The sequence below is a fragment of the Prionailurus viverrinus genome, chromosome X (assembly GCF_022837055.1).
Source record: "Prionailurus viverrinus isolate Anna chromosome X, UM_Priviv_1.0, whole genome shotgun sequence".
Taxonomy (NCBI): Eukaryota; Metazoa; Chordata; class Mammalia; order Carnivora; family Felidae; genus Prionailurus; species Prionailurus viverrinus.
Window position 1 is genome coordinate 97341541 of NC_062579.1, and position 17167 is coordinate 97358707.

Consider the following 17167-nt stretch of genomic DNA (forward strand, 5'->3'; position numbering starts at 1 on the left):
ACTTGCAGAGCTTCCCAGGAGAATAGGCACATTACATTTTGAAAGTGAGTTAATGGATGGAATCTTTTGACAATAGTCTCCCAGAGATCAGCATGACAATCTTCTCATCACTTCCTGATTAGCCTGATGGTAACAGAGAAAGCCATTCTTATGTCTCTATCCCCTGGATTATTTTTCTAAGCAAAAGAGAAAGATTGCATTTTAAATGTCTTTACACATCTGCAAAATTTCTTTGAAAAAAAAAAAACCCAACAACGTTATTTTGGCAGTACAACCACATTTTTAATAACCTTGTAATTGTTGTGCAAAAGTAAATACTTCCTTCCATGGTCCTCACTTAGCATTTTAATAAAGTCTTCAAAACCTTTTGAGAGATATGTAATATCTGAAGCTGTGTCATGAAATAAGAAGCCATGGGTAATGAAAGGCATTTATAACTTAGCTGCTTTCACAACTAAGCTAACTTTTGGCAAATCTTTAATTTCCATTACCCATTTTTCTCTTCCCAAAGCAGTCACTCAAACATACAAACAAAAAAGGCACACGATTTACTATTTCATTTTCAGAGCTTGATGGATAATTGAAGTAGCCTAACCGGTTTTTTTTTTCCCAAAAGGTAGGTTTTGAGATGATCTAGTTTTTCCTTTATGAAATGTGAGTGCCTTCAAATATTACCTCATTTGTACAATTTTCCTAATTATCTTGCTGATCTTGCTATCTCTAGAGGGTACAGTTAACTCTTTAAATTTCTATTTCTGCCAAATATGAGCCCTAGATTGGATTAAAAATCTGAACTACAAAATTCCAAAAATTTTCATTCACTACTACCTCTATACCTGTTCTTAACACAGAATACCATCTCCTCCTCTGTCCATGTATATCGCATTAGTCCTACCACATAAAATATTTCATGGCTACTTTAACCTAAAATTACAGTTTCTTCTTCTGAATTTCCATTGCAGTGTTAGTTTTTACCACGCAGCAAATTGTCTGCATTTATTCTTTTTTATACCATTTTCAATTCTTTTATAGATGTTATTTTCTCTCCCCAGAAAGTCTGAATATTCCTTGAAGTCCCCATTAATTGCTTATTTAACTTTTGTTATAATGCACAGTGAACCAAATAGTCAATGCAGTAGGCATTCAATAAACATTCATCTCACAAAAACTAACAAGTTACGAGGCAAAATCTGAGTTGGTATCCATAAATTTATAATACCTATTATGGCTTTGGAAAATTCTTGATGCCATTGATTTTGTTACTGTGTCCAACTATTTGGTGTCTATATTATACTTCAATCTCATGGAATCCAATTAAGATGATGTTTTTACTGAACAGACATTTCTAGGTTAAACAGCCAATGATTGAAATAACTTGATAGCCATAAAAGGGTTTGTTGGGGCTTCCTTGCCATTATTTGGGAAAAAATGCGTAAACTATGTAAATATAACTTACCAACTATTAGGCATTAGCCCAAGTTGCATTTATCCCTCTGACATACCAAGTGTTGAAAAAGCTTTAATGCTCCACCACAATTCTATTGCCAATAACAAGTTTTCTTTTACATTAGGACAAGGAAATAATAAACTGAAGAAAAATATAATCAAGTTGGGGAATCAAGAAATTTCTTAATAGTGAACCATGGTAGGCAAGTGGATAGATTCTTCCGGGAGGAGTGTTGGAAACACGTTACTTTCATCTTTCAATGAGATTGAAAACAACAACAACTCAATAGTGTACAGACAGGGACAAGGCACCCTGGCAGGAAGATGTGGACTTAGAGACCCAAAAGTTTATTTCTACCATGAATTGTGTTGTTTCACAACACTGAACATTCCTCTGCATTAGTATTTTATACTTATCCACTACACACATACATGCATACACAAATACACACACATTCCATATATAAATTGAAACACATGGTGTTTGAGTCTGTTATCTTTCTTTAAAAAAAAGAAAAAAAATATATATATATATGACTGTTGAAATATAACAGCATGTTCTGATATTGGAAACAATAAAAGATTTTAGGGTCTTTAAAGCCTAGTCTGAAAGGCACAAATCTCAGGTAAATTTAAGGAAGTGAGCCAAGTTTATGGCTTTATCTTAGAGCAAGATTAGTAATCTTAGATGAGGATATGGCCTTTGTAATTTCAGAGCAATCAATCTATATATCATTGGCAGAAAATAAAAGCTGGGGAAGTGTACTTGTTTAAATTGAGGGAAGTAGATGAAATTTAGGTTGGAAGAACAGAAAGTGCCTTATGCAAAAAAGTTCCAAGGTGAAATCTGAGTAATATTCATAAATGTATAATATCTGTTATGCCTTTTATTCCCCCTCCCACTTGTAGAGAAGTTTACAGAGCTGTATTCCAGGAAATAAAACACACACACACACACACACACACACACCTACATACAGAGCCAATAAACTAGAAAGTAGGATGAAGGGAAAAAAACATAAATTGAGAGGCTAAAAAACAAAAGCTAGTACGATTCTTAGGGGGACTTTTCTATAATGCTCTTTTTGTTTGTTTCATCTTCACAAGAAAGACAGATTGAAAAGCAATTTAACCCCACAAACTTCTGTTCCCCACCAACTATGCATCTTCAAAACTGGACTTTAAATGAGGAGACTAAGCATGGTACCTTGCTCAATGTTTGTATTTCCAAACTCTAGGAAGAGACGTGATGCTAACTACCTTGCCTAACTAAAACTTAAGAAATAATTCTCGATAAAGTATCATGTCTCCATGATTCTTCTAAAATCTTGAAATGATTTGTCTGCAATTGGGTTGATTTAGTGAATGCTCTTACCATCCACCTACTACTATGCAAAAAGGAGTCCTACATTTAGCTTCAAAGGAGTGTCACAGATTTATCCCCTCCCCCTCTTCACTCCTTTTCTCCCTCCCTTCCCTAGCAACTGTTAACCTCAGAAAGAGAACTCCAAATCTAGAAAGAAGCAGTTGGTCCCTGGCTTCATTTGAGTTGCCAAGCTGCTCTAAGGCAGAAGCACGAGTCGTCTCTCCAGACCGAGTTGGCCTGTGTGGGCGTTCAGCTGATTTTCTCCATCACCTCAGGGAGGCTTTCCTGACCTACTTTCTCCATGGCTTGTATTGAAAATGTGTAAGTACAAAACTGAGTTTTGTTTAATTTTGAAGGCAAAAGGCAGTTTGAATTGTTTTCCTGTGTAACTGGGACAGGGACAAGTGGGTGGAGGGAGTGCAGGAGGGGATCACAAACAAAAACTTGCAGGACACAAACTCAAGTACTAAAAATACTGGATTTAAGGGCGGGGATTTTCAAATGTAATTTTGAAACAAAAGTTGAAATCCTTAGTTTAAACAATTGGGCTTAAACTTGAGGAAATTCATACTCTAGGTTGTGGTACAGGTTGAATGAAAGACAGTTTTAAGAAAACTCGGCGAAAATGTTGAATGATACTTCATTAAAACAAACTGGAGTGTTCGTTAACACAAATAACGTTTCTTCTACTTCTGCGGAGAGAAAAAAAAGAAAAAAGTTTTTCCTCACAAGACTTTCCAAAACACTCCTGCCAGAATCTGAATGCTGGGCTTTAGTGGAATATAGGTCCTTTCGGGACTGGAAGGAGCTGTGTTTAGTATGGCGAACCGGCGCACTGCAGACTTATTTTAAGAAAGCTCTCTGGGCCTTCTCAGCTTCCTTACTGCCTTGAGGAGGTGGGGAAATGGAGAATGGGGTGGAGCCACAAGAAAGCCAGAAAGGGAAATTGGGTAGTCTGCCGCTTAAAGAAGCCACCTGACATGGTGCAAGTGGGCTCCAAAAGTGCTTGCTGATTACACGTGGGAGGAGATCGGGCGCTCCCTTTCCCCTGGTATATACCAGCGGGTTTAATCAATCACATATTTCAGGTATTGTCTGGCCACCAAATCCCATTTTTATTAACTTATTTATTTCTATTTTTTGCAAGCCTTGGAGGGCATGCCCCTTCACCCAGAGGAGTAGTTGCAGAAGAGTGTGGGATCCGGGAGCCACGCCCTGACGACATGTCCCTCCAGTGTCCGAGTTCTCTGCCGAAAGATGATGCAGAACCTTTGGGCCACCATCGTGTCCTGCTGAGACCTCCCCTTAATGTGCTGACCGACCTGGCAAGAGAGCAGCTGGAGCGCCCCTTCCACATCGCCGGAGCCTGCATTCCAGTCGACAGTTCGAGATCTCACAAACACCCCTGTGGGTCACCACCTGCTGTTGCGGAAGAGTCCTTAGCAACAGCAGAAGTAAATAGCTCTGAGGGGCTGGCAGGCTGGAGGCTTAGGGGAGAGGATTCTATTAATGTGTCCCAGGATTTCTCTGGCAGCACTCCCCCACTGATGATAGGGGGCGCAAGGGTCAGCAGTGGGGGCACTGAGAGAGGTGGCAATAATGCGAGGTTATACGTGGCTTTGCCACAAGGTCAGGGGTTCTTTCCATCTAGGGGTCCACAAGTAAGAGACCCCCTTCATATCCCCACCGTTAGATCAGGGGTGATAATGGAGCTGCCTTCAGGAAATACGAGAATGACTGGGAAAGAAAGGCTGGCTCATGTTTCTTTCCCACCAGGAGGCCTGTGGCACCCTGTGGAGAACTGGCCAAGGCCTCTCCCATTGTCTTCCAGTACTCCAGGTTTACCTTCTCGTCCTACTGCTCATTGCTTTATACCTCCACGACCTCCAAGTTTCAGTCCGTTTCTTGCTATGCCTATTGCTTTTGCCCCACCCCCAATATTTGCTCCTCCACTGCCTTCTTATTTTGCCAATTTTCCTTCCTGGGGTATGCCGGCTCCTGCGCCCTCAAACAGAGAGAACAACTGAAGACAAAAAGGAAGGAGGGGAAAAAAGGATTGGGGGAAAAGTGAAAATTACTCATTTATGTTTTTATATTTCAAACCCCCCTACCCTCTTAGACTCTGTTTAGCACTAATGTGCCTTACATGTTTGGAGATTCAATAAAGATTCTGAAGTTTGAAATACTGTGAATTCTTTTTAAAAACATCACCCTGGGAGCCCAAGCCTTGGCTTTTGTTTTTTATCTTTAAGGAAATTAAAGCATTAATGTGCTAGTGCTAAGTAGCTTAGTTGAATCCCTAGCTGTGGCTTGCAGCCCTGTGACTATAGGGGAGGGTCCATTGGATTCTTGCTAGGCCAAATCTAAGGTGGGTAATTCCTACCTGCCTAAGGCTATGGGGGTTGCTCAGAGCAGTATAGATAACTTAAGGTACATAAAGTAGACCAAAGTCTATATAAAAGAGGAAAATGCACAGAGTAAAAATAGCCAGATGAGACACAGGTGAGAGAAATAGCCAACATTTCACAGCCAGGTAGAGGCAGAACCAGGCTGTGAAAGATGAGGAAAGAACAGAGGCACAGGAGATGGGAGAGTTGTAGACCATTGCTTCAAACTTGAACTAGCTTGCCCCTCAGCATTACACTGTTAATTAAGTACATGGTAAATGCAGAGTTGGCTTAATAAAAGTCCAGGGACAAGGTGGAACAGGGCTGGTCCCTTCACCTCTTGCCTGAACACAGAGCTACTATCTACTCATAACTTTTAAACACAAATGAAAATATTTTACTCATGTAGATTTTCTCAGATACTGCTGTGTTTGTACTCTATAATGTGCTGCAGTGCCCCATTATAATGATAGTTCTGAGAGATTATCACAATGCCTGGATAGGAGCTTTTTCAAATTCAAATGACAGGTATAGGCACAACATGCAGAATGGAAAGACCGTCATTCTAACTAGGGTACAACCCAATTCACTATGTAGTAAAGTGTCACTATCTATGAATAACCACTAAATTAGAAATATCTTTAGGTGATGGGTCTTCAAATAAACATTTTTCATGTCCAGAACTGGTGGTGTAGGTGATGTAAGCAGTTAAAGGCTGACACAACCTATAGATCCAAAAGGCACCTTGCCTATAACCAAAGCCATTGATGTATTTTTAGCACCAATAACCGGTTTGTTGCTACTCCGACATGAAGGACACATGGATCCATAAAGGGTTTTGTCTCCATTTATTTCATAATAGATTGTTTAAATTTACAGGTGGTAGTGCAAAGCTTAGAAGGAGCATCTGGTTAGTTCTTGCTAAAATTCCCTTTATTCCGTATATGTCCTAAAGCTGGCACAATTCCATCAATTCACTGTGGTGGGCTGAGCAGAAGTATTCAGCAAATCATCTGACAGCTGCTCACTGTGAGGTAGCTTAGTCTCAGCGTACCAAACACTTATTGAATTTTCAGCCTTAATGAACAGAGGAGTTGGGCATGCTTATAGTCATCAAAAATATCTTTTGAGCCAGATGTTAAAAGATATTTTGACAAGAAATCAAGTTGTTGTGTCAACAGCAGTGCTGCATCTCTGGAGAGTTGCCAAAAGGTGTGGTAAGTGACAGCAGGACAGGATAAGTTTTCCTTCTCAAAGGAAGTAGCATGGTAAAGGCTCAGAAAGACTACTCACAATTACAGCCATCCATGACAAATTTTCTGTAACAAGAAAGGGCCACCAACACAATCTGCTCTTTTTCAACCCTCTGTTCTCTTTCCTAATGCCCTCTGTGTTATTTTCTATATCACTTCTGAACACTGAATACCTACAGTGAGCAATAAAAAATAACTATTAGCAAATTGAAGCATTGACACTTTATAACTCTGTGATGTAGGATAAATATATTTTCTTTAGTTTATGTAGAGCTCTGTGCCTGCATTAAAAATTTCAGGGTATGCAAGTATGGAATAAGCCTGGGATCCTGGTGTTAAATGCAAGCAAAATGTAAATATTTTTGTTTATTCATACCTTCTGTACGGAAATAATGTATCATTTTGTTATCATAGGTGTGGACATGACATCCTCCATGACAGTAGGAGATTAATTTTAAACATATGATTTGCCTTAAAATTGCTATTTTTAAATTATCCCAGATAATATTAACCCTACAGCACCAACATCCTATTCATTTTGGAAAGTGCTTATAATGAAATATATTCAACACTCTTGGACATATACGTTTTCCCTTTCTTTTCTGAGGCTTAAATAGCTCTTAACTGCAAAAGGAAAAGATAAACATCAATAAAGTGGCCCTTTCTTATGATAATAATGGGAATGGGTTAAGTATTCCCTATTCTAAGTTATAATCATTGTCACAAGAAGATTCATGTCGTACTGTTTATTATTTATTGTTCTCATTATATTCTTTGTCACAAGACTGTAGCATCGGAATTTTAATGTCCTATATATTTTCTAGAAGATAATCATAAACTGTACAACTTTGACCTTTTCCATGTCCCAAGTATGATTCATTAGCCATTTCTATTTTCCAGTGTTTACAACTTCTGCAGCCCGATGGAAGAAGTACACATGGAGCCAATCAAACTGCAGAATACTGAAAAGGTTAAAGTTCAAAGTTATGAAATTTTTTAAGTTTATAGTCTTTCATAAACCAGAATGACATTAAAAGTACACTTCAGTTTTCTGAGAATTATTATAACAAATACTAACCAGGACCAAATAATTTATTTGCACTAGAGTTTTCAAGTTGAGATCATAGTGCTATCTTTATTTACCATGGCATAAGTGCGTTTTTTGTGTGTTTTTTTGGTGGCTGCCACTCAATAACTAGGTAGCATATATAAAATGGAGGAGAAAGATATCCTCACATAACTATTACATTATACTATAACAATGTATTTGGATTATCACGTGTTATTGAGAGATGCTGATTTTTGTAGGCCCTAAATACAGAACTATGTAAAATGACTCTATTTCAAGATCAATGGGCCAAAACCAGAGATAAAAGAAATTTTAGACAGATTAAAGAACACTATGTCATGGGGTGCCTGGCTGGCTTAGTCAGTAGACCATGCGAGTCTTGATCTCGGGATTGTAAATTCAAGCTTCACACTGGGTGTAGAGTTTACTTAAAAAAAAACAAAAACCACTATGTCATGTCATAAGTTGATTCCATAGCTATCACAGAACTTTGCATGTCTTTTTTGTAATGAGCTGGATGTAGTGACATTCCCCCAGAAAGACAACTGATGAGACTAAATTAAGTGAAATAACCCATTTATTTCTCTGTGGTAATATTATTTTTTTTCTTATAATAATGGAATGTATTGCATTTATCAACTCAACTCTAGATTTGAGAAGTCAGAGAAATTGTGCTTCATCATACAATCTTTTTCTTAAGTACTTGAGAAGGTGGTACTCTTACTAAAGACTGATTAAATACATATGCTTCTTCACCCACCTTTGGGGACTTCACTACCACTTAGAAAGGCTTCCTCCGTATCTTGATTTCTCAAAGAACTTATCTGTGGTACTTATTTTTATGAAGTGACTCCTCCATTGTTTTTTGAGAATGGACCAGTATCCTGTATGACTTTATGGAGGTAAACTGTATTTTTCTCAACTCTGAAAATCTCTTTCTCCAAGTGGAATAAGATAATATAAAGCACACAAACCAAACCCATCAATCTTACCATAAAGGATTTTGTCCATCTAATTGTTTAATCATATAATTGATGGGGAAATATTCATTTGTAAACGACTTCATCCAACACCCTAATTTGAAAAGCTTTGACTCAGAGGCAAAGTAACACAAGGAGCACAGGACAGGGGTTGAACGATGGTGTTTGCACATGTGAAAAAAAAACTCATGGAGAAAGACAGAAGATTAAAAATAGAGAGGGATAGGACCACTGTCAGTTGAAAAGAGATGAAGTGCTTTAGAATGGAGAGCAACTGCAAATTAGAAGTACTGTGGGAAAAGTAATAAATTTGGATATAGAAGAATATAACCCAGAGAAGGTAGAAAGGGGCAGTTTGAAATGAAAAAAGTGCTACGGATTAAGTATTTAATGGCAGAAAGGTTTTGTTTAAGAGCCACACATTTGAGAGGGTGGGGATGAGGTGATTAGAGAAACACTATCCAGCCTTCCTAAAAATGAATCTATCTCCACAGCTTCATTCCTTCCTATAAATATCATCTTTCCTTAGATAGCAGCCAATCTCGTACTCCCTTATGTGAAACTGGAAACTCTTTCTGTTTTAGGTTTTATCAAGCCCCCAAACTGGCTTTGACAAGCAGACACATCATCATCAAGACTAACTTTATTAGTGAAATAAGTATGCAAAGAGTTAGGCTCACAAAAGGACTTTTGCTCTTCAAATTCTGAAATAAACAAAAGCCGGAATTTTTGTTTTCTTTTTTTTTTTAATTTAAACTTCAATCTTTTTTTCCCCTAGTGAGGTACACTGATCATTTTCTAATTTTGTCTTTACACTCCTCCTACTAAATCATCATTTTCTGAGGTGGAGTTGCTGGTTTTATTAATAACACTTCACCAGAAAACAGGTAATCTATTATTTTTCTTAGGTGGCAGATTTATACCTCCTTTAGGTATAAAATCCTTATACATTGTGTTAAAATTCATTGGTGCTCAACAGTTATTAGCAATATATTGTACAATAAATATACTGATAACAGTGTTTAATTTCCTAACTAAAAAGTTAATTGTCTATAGAATATTGTTTTTTAAATCTGTATTAAGAATAAGTCACATCTGCAGGAAAAAGGCGAAGTATTTGGTGTATGAAACAAACAATGTTTCATAGTTAAAACAAACAAACAAACAAACACCTGGGCATCTGGGTGGCTCAGTTGCTTGTGCGTCTGACTCTTGGTTTCAGCTCAGGTAGTGATCCCAGAGTAGTGGGATCGAGTCCCACGTTGGGCTCTGTGCTGAGTATACAGCCTCTTTTAAGATTCTCTCTCTCTCCTTCTGCCTCTCTCCCCTGCTCATGAGTACTCTCTCCCTCTTTCTAAAATTAAAAAAAAAAAACACCTATGAGAGAGTCTTATAATGATTATAAGTAAAATCATGGATAAGCCCCAATTTAACAGAATGATATGCCTTTAAGAAAAATCTCTGAAGAAAAAAAAATCTTTGCAGAGATATATGAACTTTATTGCTTCAGTGCTAGACATGTCCACAAAAGAACTGCAATCTATATGCATCCCAAATTATCCAAGTTTATGACTAACATTGCTAACCTGAGCAGTCAAATGAATTCTTGCCAGTAGAAAAAGTGCACATTCTCATAAAATATAGATAAATGACAAGGCATATAGGTGTGCTGTTTTGAAGGGGCACATGCAACCCCCATGTTTATAGCAACACTATCAACAAATAGTCAAAGTATGGAAAGAGCCCAATGTCCATCAACAGATGAATGGATAAAGAAGATGTGGTGTACACACACAATGGAATATTACTTGGCAATCAAAAAGAATGAAATCGTGCCATTTGCAACTATGTGGATGGAACCAGAGGGTATTACGCTAAGAGAAATTAGTCGATCAGAAATAGACAAATATCATATGACTTCACTTATATGAGGAATTTAAGATACAAAACAGATGAACATAAGGCAAGGGAGACAAAAGCAATATAAAAAAAATAGGGGGACAAAACATAAGAGACTCTTTTTTAAAATCTTTTTAACGTTTATTCATTTTTTTTGAGATAGAGAGCAGGGGAGGGACAGAGAGAGAGAAACACACACAAAATCTGAAGCAGGCTCCAGGCTTTGAGCTGTAAGCACATAGCCCGATGTGGTGCTTGAGCTCACGAACCATGAGATCATTACCTGAGCTGAAGCTGGCCGCCCAACCAACTGAGCCACTCAGGTGCCCCAAGAGACTCTTAAATATAGAAAACAAACAGAGGGTTGCAAGAAGGGTTGGGGGTTGGGGGATGGGCTAAATGGGTAAGGGACATTAAAGAATCTACTCCTGAAATCAGTGTTGCACTATATGCTAAATAATTTGGATGTAAATTAAAAAAATAAAAATAAATAAATAAATAAAAACATAGATAAATGACATTACCAGGTAATTTACAAAAGAAGAAATAAAAATGGCTAATAGGCGAATAAAATCCTTTACAAGTGTAAATTAAAATGAGAAATATGATTTCTTTTTTTATGTTTATTTTTGAGAGGGATGGGGAGGGGTAGAGAGAGAGGATCTGAAGTAGGCTCTGCACTGACAGCAGAGAGCCTGATGCAGGGCTCGAACTCACAAACTGCAACATCATAACCTGAGCCAAAGTCAGATACTTAACTTAGTAGGTCACCCAGGTGCCTCAAGAAATATTTTTTCTTGTCTGTCAAATTAGCAAAGTTTCTTTTACATATTTATATCCATTTTTGGAGATCTTTTGGGCATATGGGTGCTCTCCTATACTATCTGTAGGACTATAAATGGCAGAACATTTATTGAGAGTATGCTGCAATATTAAACAGATTCCTTAGAATTATAGTGTCATTTGATCTAAGAATCCCACTTGGAGTCTGACCTAAGGAAATAATCATGGGTGGGATAAATCTTTAGCTACAATTAAGCTCATCTTAGAATTATAACAGCAAAAAATTAGAAGTACACTAAATGTGGTACATTCAAATGATAGAATATAGTGCCACTATCAGAATAATAACAAACAATTATAATTTTAAACATAAAAACTTTCAGGGGCACCTCTCTGGCTCTGTCCATAGAGCATGCAACTCTTGATCTCGGGGTTGTGAGTTTGAGCCCCAAGTTGGGTGTAGAGATTACTTAAAAATAAAATATTAAAATTAAAAAAATAAAATAAAATATTAAAAAATAAATAAAAACTTTTATAAGCATTTGAAGTAAAAAAAGTTTCAAAAGTATGTGACAGTGTGACCTATTTTTTATTTTCGCATAGCTATATTTTGAATTTGATAATAAAAAATTCATTTTTGTAATTAAAATTAACAGTTGTGATTGAACAAAGATTATATATGGGTGCCTGGCTGGTTCAGTGGGTAGAACATATGACTATTGATCTTGGGGTTATGGTTATGAGCCCCAGGTTGGGTGTAGAGCTTATATAAAAGTAAAAAAAAGGGCATCGTGTATGATTTCTAAGGTCTCTTTCAACTCTATATTGCAATGGGACAATTATATAATACAAAATAGAATGCCATAGATAATTTGTAACCAGTATTTTGTTTTATTTTATTTTATTTTATTTTATTATTTTATTTTATTTTACTTTATTTGTAACCATAATTTTAAATAGGTGGATACTCAGAGAAACAGAGAAAAATATCAAATGTGATGAGAGTAGTTATAGGTTTAAGTCAAGGAGTTTAAGTGAGACAAATTCAGGACCACTATGTCTTTGCAACATTTTATTTCTTGTCCTTGGGGAAATGAGGCCCTGTATTAGTCATGTTAGCCAAAATCTGATATTTGGCTGTTTCCACAAGACACTGAGCATCGATGGGTTAGGGCTGGATAAGACAGGTGAGGAATCAGGAGGATGAGCAAAAAATAGGATCTGGACTATACCACAGGTTTAGGTAGGCAAGGGGTCAAAAGATAGGCCAGCTGAAGTAGCATGGTGTAAGTAGATATAAATTCAGTTTAACAATCTTTTCATATATCTGCCTTTTTAAAAAAAAAAAAGTAATCTCTACACCCAATGTGGGGCTTGAACTCATGATCCCAGGTTCAAGAGTCATATGCTCAACCAACAGAGCCAGCCAGGCACCTCCCCCCTTTCATATACCTATGCTTGTAACTTCAAATTTCTTTTTTAAAGTTTATTTATTTATTTTTGAGATAAAAACAGAGCACATGAGCGGGGAAGGGGCAGAGAAAGAGGGAGAGAGAGAGAATCCCAAGCAGGCTCTGTGCTGTCGGCGCAAAGCGCGATGTGGGGCTTGAACTCACGAACTATGAGATCATGACCTGAGCCGAAGTCAAGAGCTGGAGGCTTAACCGACAGAGCCACCCAGGAACCCCTATCAATTCAAATTTCTTGATTTCCCATTGAACTACTGTAATTCTAATTTTAATTCTAGTAGCCTGGAAGAGCATATATAGCCAGAAAAATGTCAGAGACATGTAGGTGAATCATGTTTCTGATGTAGGCAGGAACAAAGGTGCTAGGAATTTCAAACTGCCTCAGTATCTTCCCCTTCTACACTATTTCCTATTGAATGTGAGCGACTCAAAACCTGGAAGTTAAGACAAGCATGGAAAATGTAAACATTGTAAAACTGAATATAATGTAACTCAGACTGTAGACTACAAATCATAAATTATTTTCTAGGGGTGCTTGGTTGGCTTAGTCGGTGAAGCATGTGACTCTTGATCTCAGGATCATGAGTCTAAGCCCCATATTGGGCATGGAGCCTACTTAAAAAATTTTTTCTGTAACCCATTATGATATTCATACTTTAAAATGACTATAAAAAGCAGGCACATCAAGAATATGATTGTACAGTTTGTACACTGCACAAAGGTGTCTAGCCAAAATGGTACAAATAGGGATTGAAATTCAGTTTGTATTCTGCTTGATAAGGAGTATATCTGAGGAGAAGCAACTTTTCTTATTTGTCTACACCGAGTGGGTGCCCTCTTCTAATTTGTCTATAGAAGTACTAGATACTAGTGTGGCTTAAGTTAATAACCAATGGGTCCAAATAACTTCATATCTTGTTGGATATGGACTGGAAAATTGTTAAAAAGCATGATCCCAGATTAAAGAAACCACAATTTCACCATTGATAGAATGAAAAAATAATTGCCATTCAAAATGCCCAACAAATGATCAAAGACCAGCAGGCATTTAACTGCAAATTACCTGCTAAAAAGCTAACATTAGACATAGAAAAATAATTCGTATTAAAAAGTAAATTAAAACTAAAATTGACAAAAGACAGTTGCTTTAATGGTATTTACATGAAGGCAAAACAATCTCATGAATCATTTCCCTTGTACCTGTATAAAGAATACTATTATGAGAATAATATAGAAACATAACTATAACCATAAAACCCAAAAACCAGGCTAACATTTCAAATACATTTTGGAAAATGACTGCTATGACTGATATTATTAAAATATTAAAAGTTATAACACTGAAATTTATAAGAATCTTCTGAATAATGAGCCCCCAAATATTCTTTAAATATAGTTCCAAATGAAATCTACCCTTTAAAGCATATGTTGAGTATCAGGTATAAATATATTAATGAAACATTTTCCATTAGCAAAATAACTTTGCTCCTTGAAAACATTTAATATGCTATATTTTTTGTATTTGTTTTCCCTTTTTTTTAAGGGTGAAATAGCACCAGGGTCCTTAAATGGAAATTCATCATGTTACTCAACTATATTCACATTTCTAGTGAAGAAGCTTATTTAACAATTTCTTAGAAGATGTCTCTTGGGTTTAGCTGTAGGCAGGAAATGATGTATAATTAGCACTTTTATGTGGCATTAACAAACAATCTTGTTAGTTCATTACTTTTTAATATTTGCATCAGTCCTCTCAAAGCAGATTAAGAGCAACTGTAATTTCCATATGCAAGATTCGTTAACAACAAAGCTCAGAAAATGTTCACTTTAATCAAAACCATGGCACAATAATGTATCTTCAATTTCTTTTCTCCCTGAATTCCTTTTTAGCCTATCCAGACCTCCTCCAACTGAGAGATTTTGGACATTTTTATTTTAAAGAATGGAATGGGTATTTTAATTTGGTCTATTGTGCTCACTAAAACAAAAAAGAACCAAAATTAATATTTTGTTTTGTCACTGCTTCACATGACATATATTATCCATGATTTTTCGTATTTTCAATGAAAAGATGTTGTTGGTAAAACCTTTTTAAAATTGAAATTGGTTTATTTACCTAGAAGTCCTAGCATTGAGGAAGCCATGGAGAAAGATGATGATTACAACTATGGCAAATAGTTGCATAAATAATACTTAGATATTGAATTTATAAAATTTCTTAATCTTTCATGGGCAAAGCTACAACTAATGTTACTTACGTTGCATTTTCTACACATGCCTGGTACATGTTACAGGTATTTTCTATCTGTTTTCGGTACATTAGATGAATCTGGTTGTACTAATGGATGCGTTGGAAAACCACTAGAGCTAAAGAGCTGCAAAAAGAGGAAGAATAGCACAGGGTAAGAAAAGAAAAGTAAGCAGGTCTTGTACAGAGGATTGTGGCCATGCAGATCTTGGATTTTATTCTAAGTGCAATTTCAAAGAAAACGATGGAAGAATAGTCCTGACTTACTTGACTATTGAGAAGCAGGCATGAGTAATGTCTCTGTGTATGGTGAAGTCATGTGATAGTATCAACTAGCTTTCATGTCTCCATATACAACCTACAGTAAATTCATTGTATGGTATTGCATTAGTGACTGCTCCCTATACTTAGATTTTATTCCATCACTAAGTGGAAAGTATTTAATTATTTTTATTTAAAATATAACATCAAATAGATATATTCCCCAAATGAGATATACTATTATTGTTCTTTGTACTACTACTAACATTAAGAACAAACTTTTATTTAATACCTTCAATTATTTTCCCTCTGAATAGGACACAAAAACCTTATTCCTTTAAATTGTGACTATACACTGAAACACAGATAGACTCTCTGGATCCAGAATCAAACATATCTATTGTCTAGAGAGAACATTCACCCATCCTTCACTAGATTGGCTACCAACACAGTCTTGATTTCTGTTGAGTTTGTTGTAAACAGATACACCTGGCTCTTATTTTATTTCAAGATGCTAGAAAGCTAAATATTCCCTTTATCTACTTTATGTATTCAATCATTCAAAAATCAGGCACAGGAGTTGCCTATCATTAACTTCCTTTTTGTTTATTTAAGCCCATTATTACAATTTCTGCTGTTTGAAAAATGTTTACTTCAAGATAGTAACATATTCTTTTATCTTCATGTCAAGTTATGGGATGCAGTTTTTAAATATTTTCATGAAAATCATTGATAACAAGAAACGTGGAACTGGTTCAATGCGGAGTCCTGAAGCATTCCACTAGAGACCTTCCTCAAGTAAACAGTATTATGGGTATCTGGCCATTTAACCAGCTATGAATGCATTCAGTTGCACAATAAACTATTTTACTATTTTCCCAAGAAGCGTGTAATGAACGATTTTGTTGAAGGCATTTAGTAATCAAGACATACTATGAATATGACATTTCCCTTTTAAATAGATCACATTTAAATTTTCAGTCAGGATAATGATTAATATCATCTAGAGGGGAAACAAAAACCTTCATTTTTATGTAATTATCTCCATAAGCTTTGTAAGTCCCTGAATAGTATAGGAGAGAGAGAAGTGTATACATTGAAATGACACTATTAATTAATAAGGTCTTATTTGAGCAGGAAATGGGCATATTCTTAGAAATCAATTAGTCCGATTATCTTACCGTGTATTCAAGGAATTTAATGTTTGCATAGATCAAGAACTTAGGCTTCCTAACTCACATTCCAGGGTTCTTTCAACTTAGGATGCTTTCAAATAGAGAAATAGTAGAGGATTCTACGGGTACCAATGCAGAGACTACCACCTAACCATTGCTGAACTAGATGCTAAAGAAGAAAACACATTAAAAGACAAAACAATTGCTTCAAAAAGTTTCCAATCCAGTGGCATTATTACACACAGAAAGTAATGACAACGCTATGTTTAGAAGTACAGCTAACATTTATAATATTAAGTTTTGGATTTTCAAATAAGTTTTTATGATGGGAGAAGGTGCACGTTTTAAAAAGTCACACACCTGAATCAGCATAGCAGTAAGTCAACTTATACTTGAGTTTAGGCAACTACATAGTGTGTAAATAAACTGGTCTCATGAAGTTATGCCTCTTGTTCTACTCTGAGTTCAAATTAGAACATTCTAAAGAAACTCTTCTACAAGTTAAGAGAGAATAAGAGAATACCATGAGAGATAAAGTATACCTTCTTTGAACTTCTTGCACCTCAATTTCTTTGGCAAGTCTTTGTTTTCTTCTGTAGCTTTTACTAAATATTTAGTTAAAAATACAATGCCCTCTCTTCTGTCAGTGCTTCTCAGGCTAGTGCCTTCTCCTCTGTCAATGTTTCCTTAAATGTTTATACTTTGAACTCTGTCAGTGAATGAAGATGACTGATAATGTGACCACCTGCTCAAGAGACATGGTAAAAAGTTGAAATGGCATCTTTTCTACCTTTACTTGAAAATATCTTTGATATCAAATGAAATATTTCT

General features: G+C 36.1%; 1 protein-coding gene across 1 annotated transcript; it reads left to right on the forward strand.

The window, feature by feature from the left end:
* Positions 1–3019: 3019 nt before the first annotated feature.
* Positions 3020–4926, forward strand: PRR32 (proline rich 32). Its single transcript, XM_047844503.1, has 2 exons — positions 3020–3133; positions 3960–4926. Exons 1-2 carry the CDS (start codon positions 3114–3116, stop codon positions 4837–4839), a joined length of 900 nt encoding a protein of 299 aa, XP_047700459.1. The 5' UTR covers positions 3020–3113; the 3' UTR covers positions 4840–4926.
* Positions 4927–17167: the final 12241 nt, after the last annotated feature.

What these genes read in the sequence shown, in the direction of transcription:
- PRR32 (XM_047844503.1), top strand. Translation starts at nt 3,114, where the DNA reads ATGGCTTGTATTGAAAATGT. An exon ending in ATGGCTTGTATTGAAAATGT is followed by an intron (nt 3,134 to 3,959) that starts GTAAGTACAAAA and finishes ATTTTTTGCAAG; the next exon opens with CCTTGGAGGGCATGCCCCTT.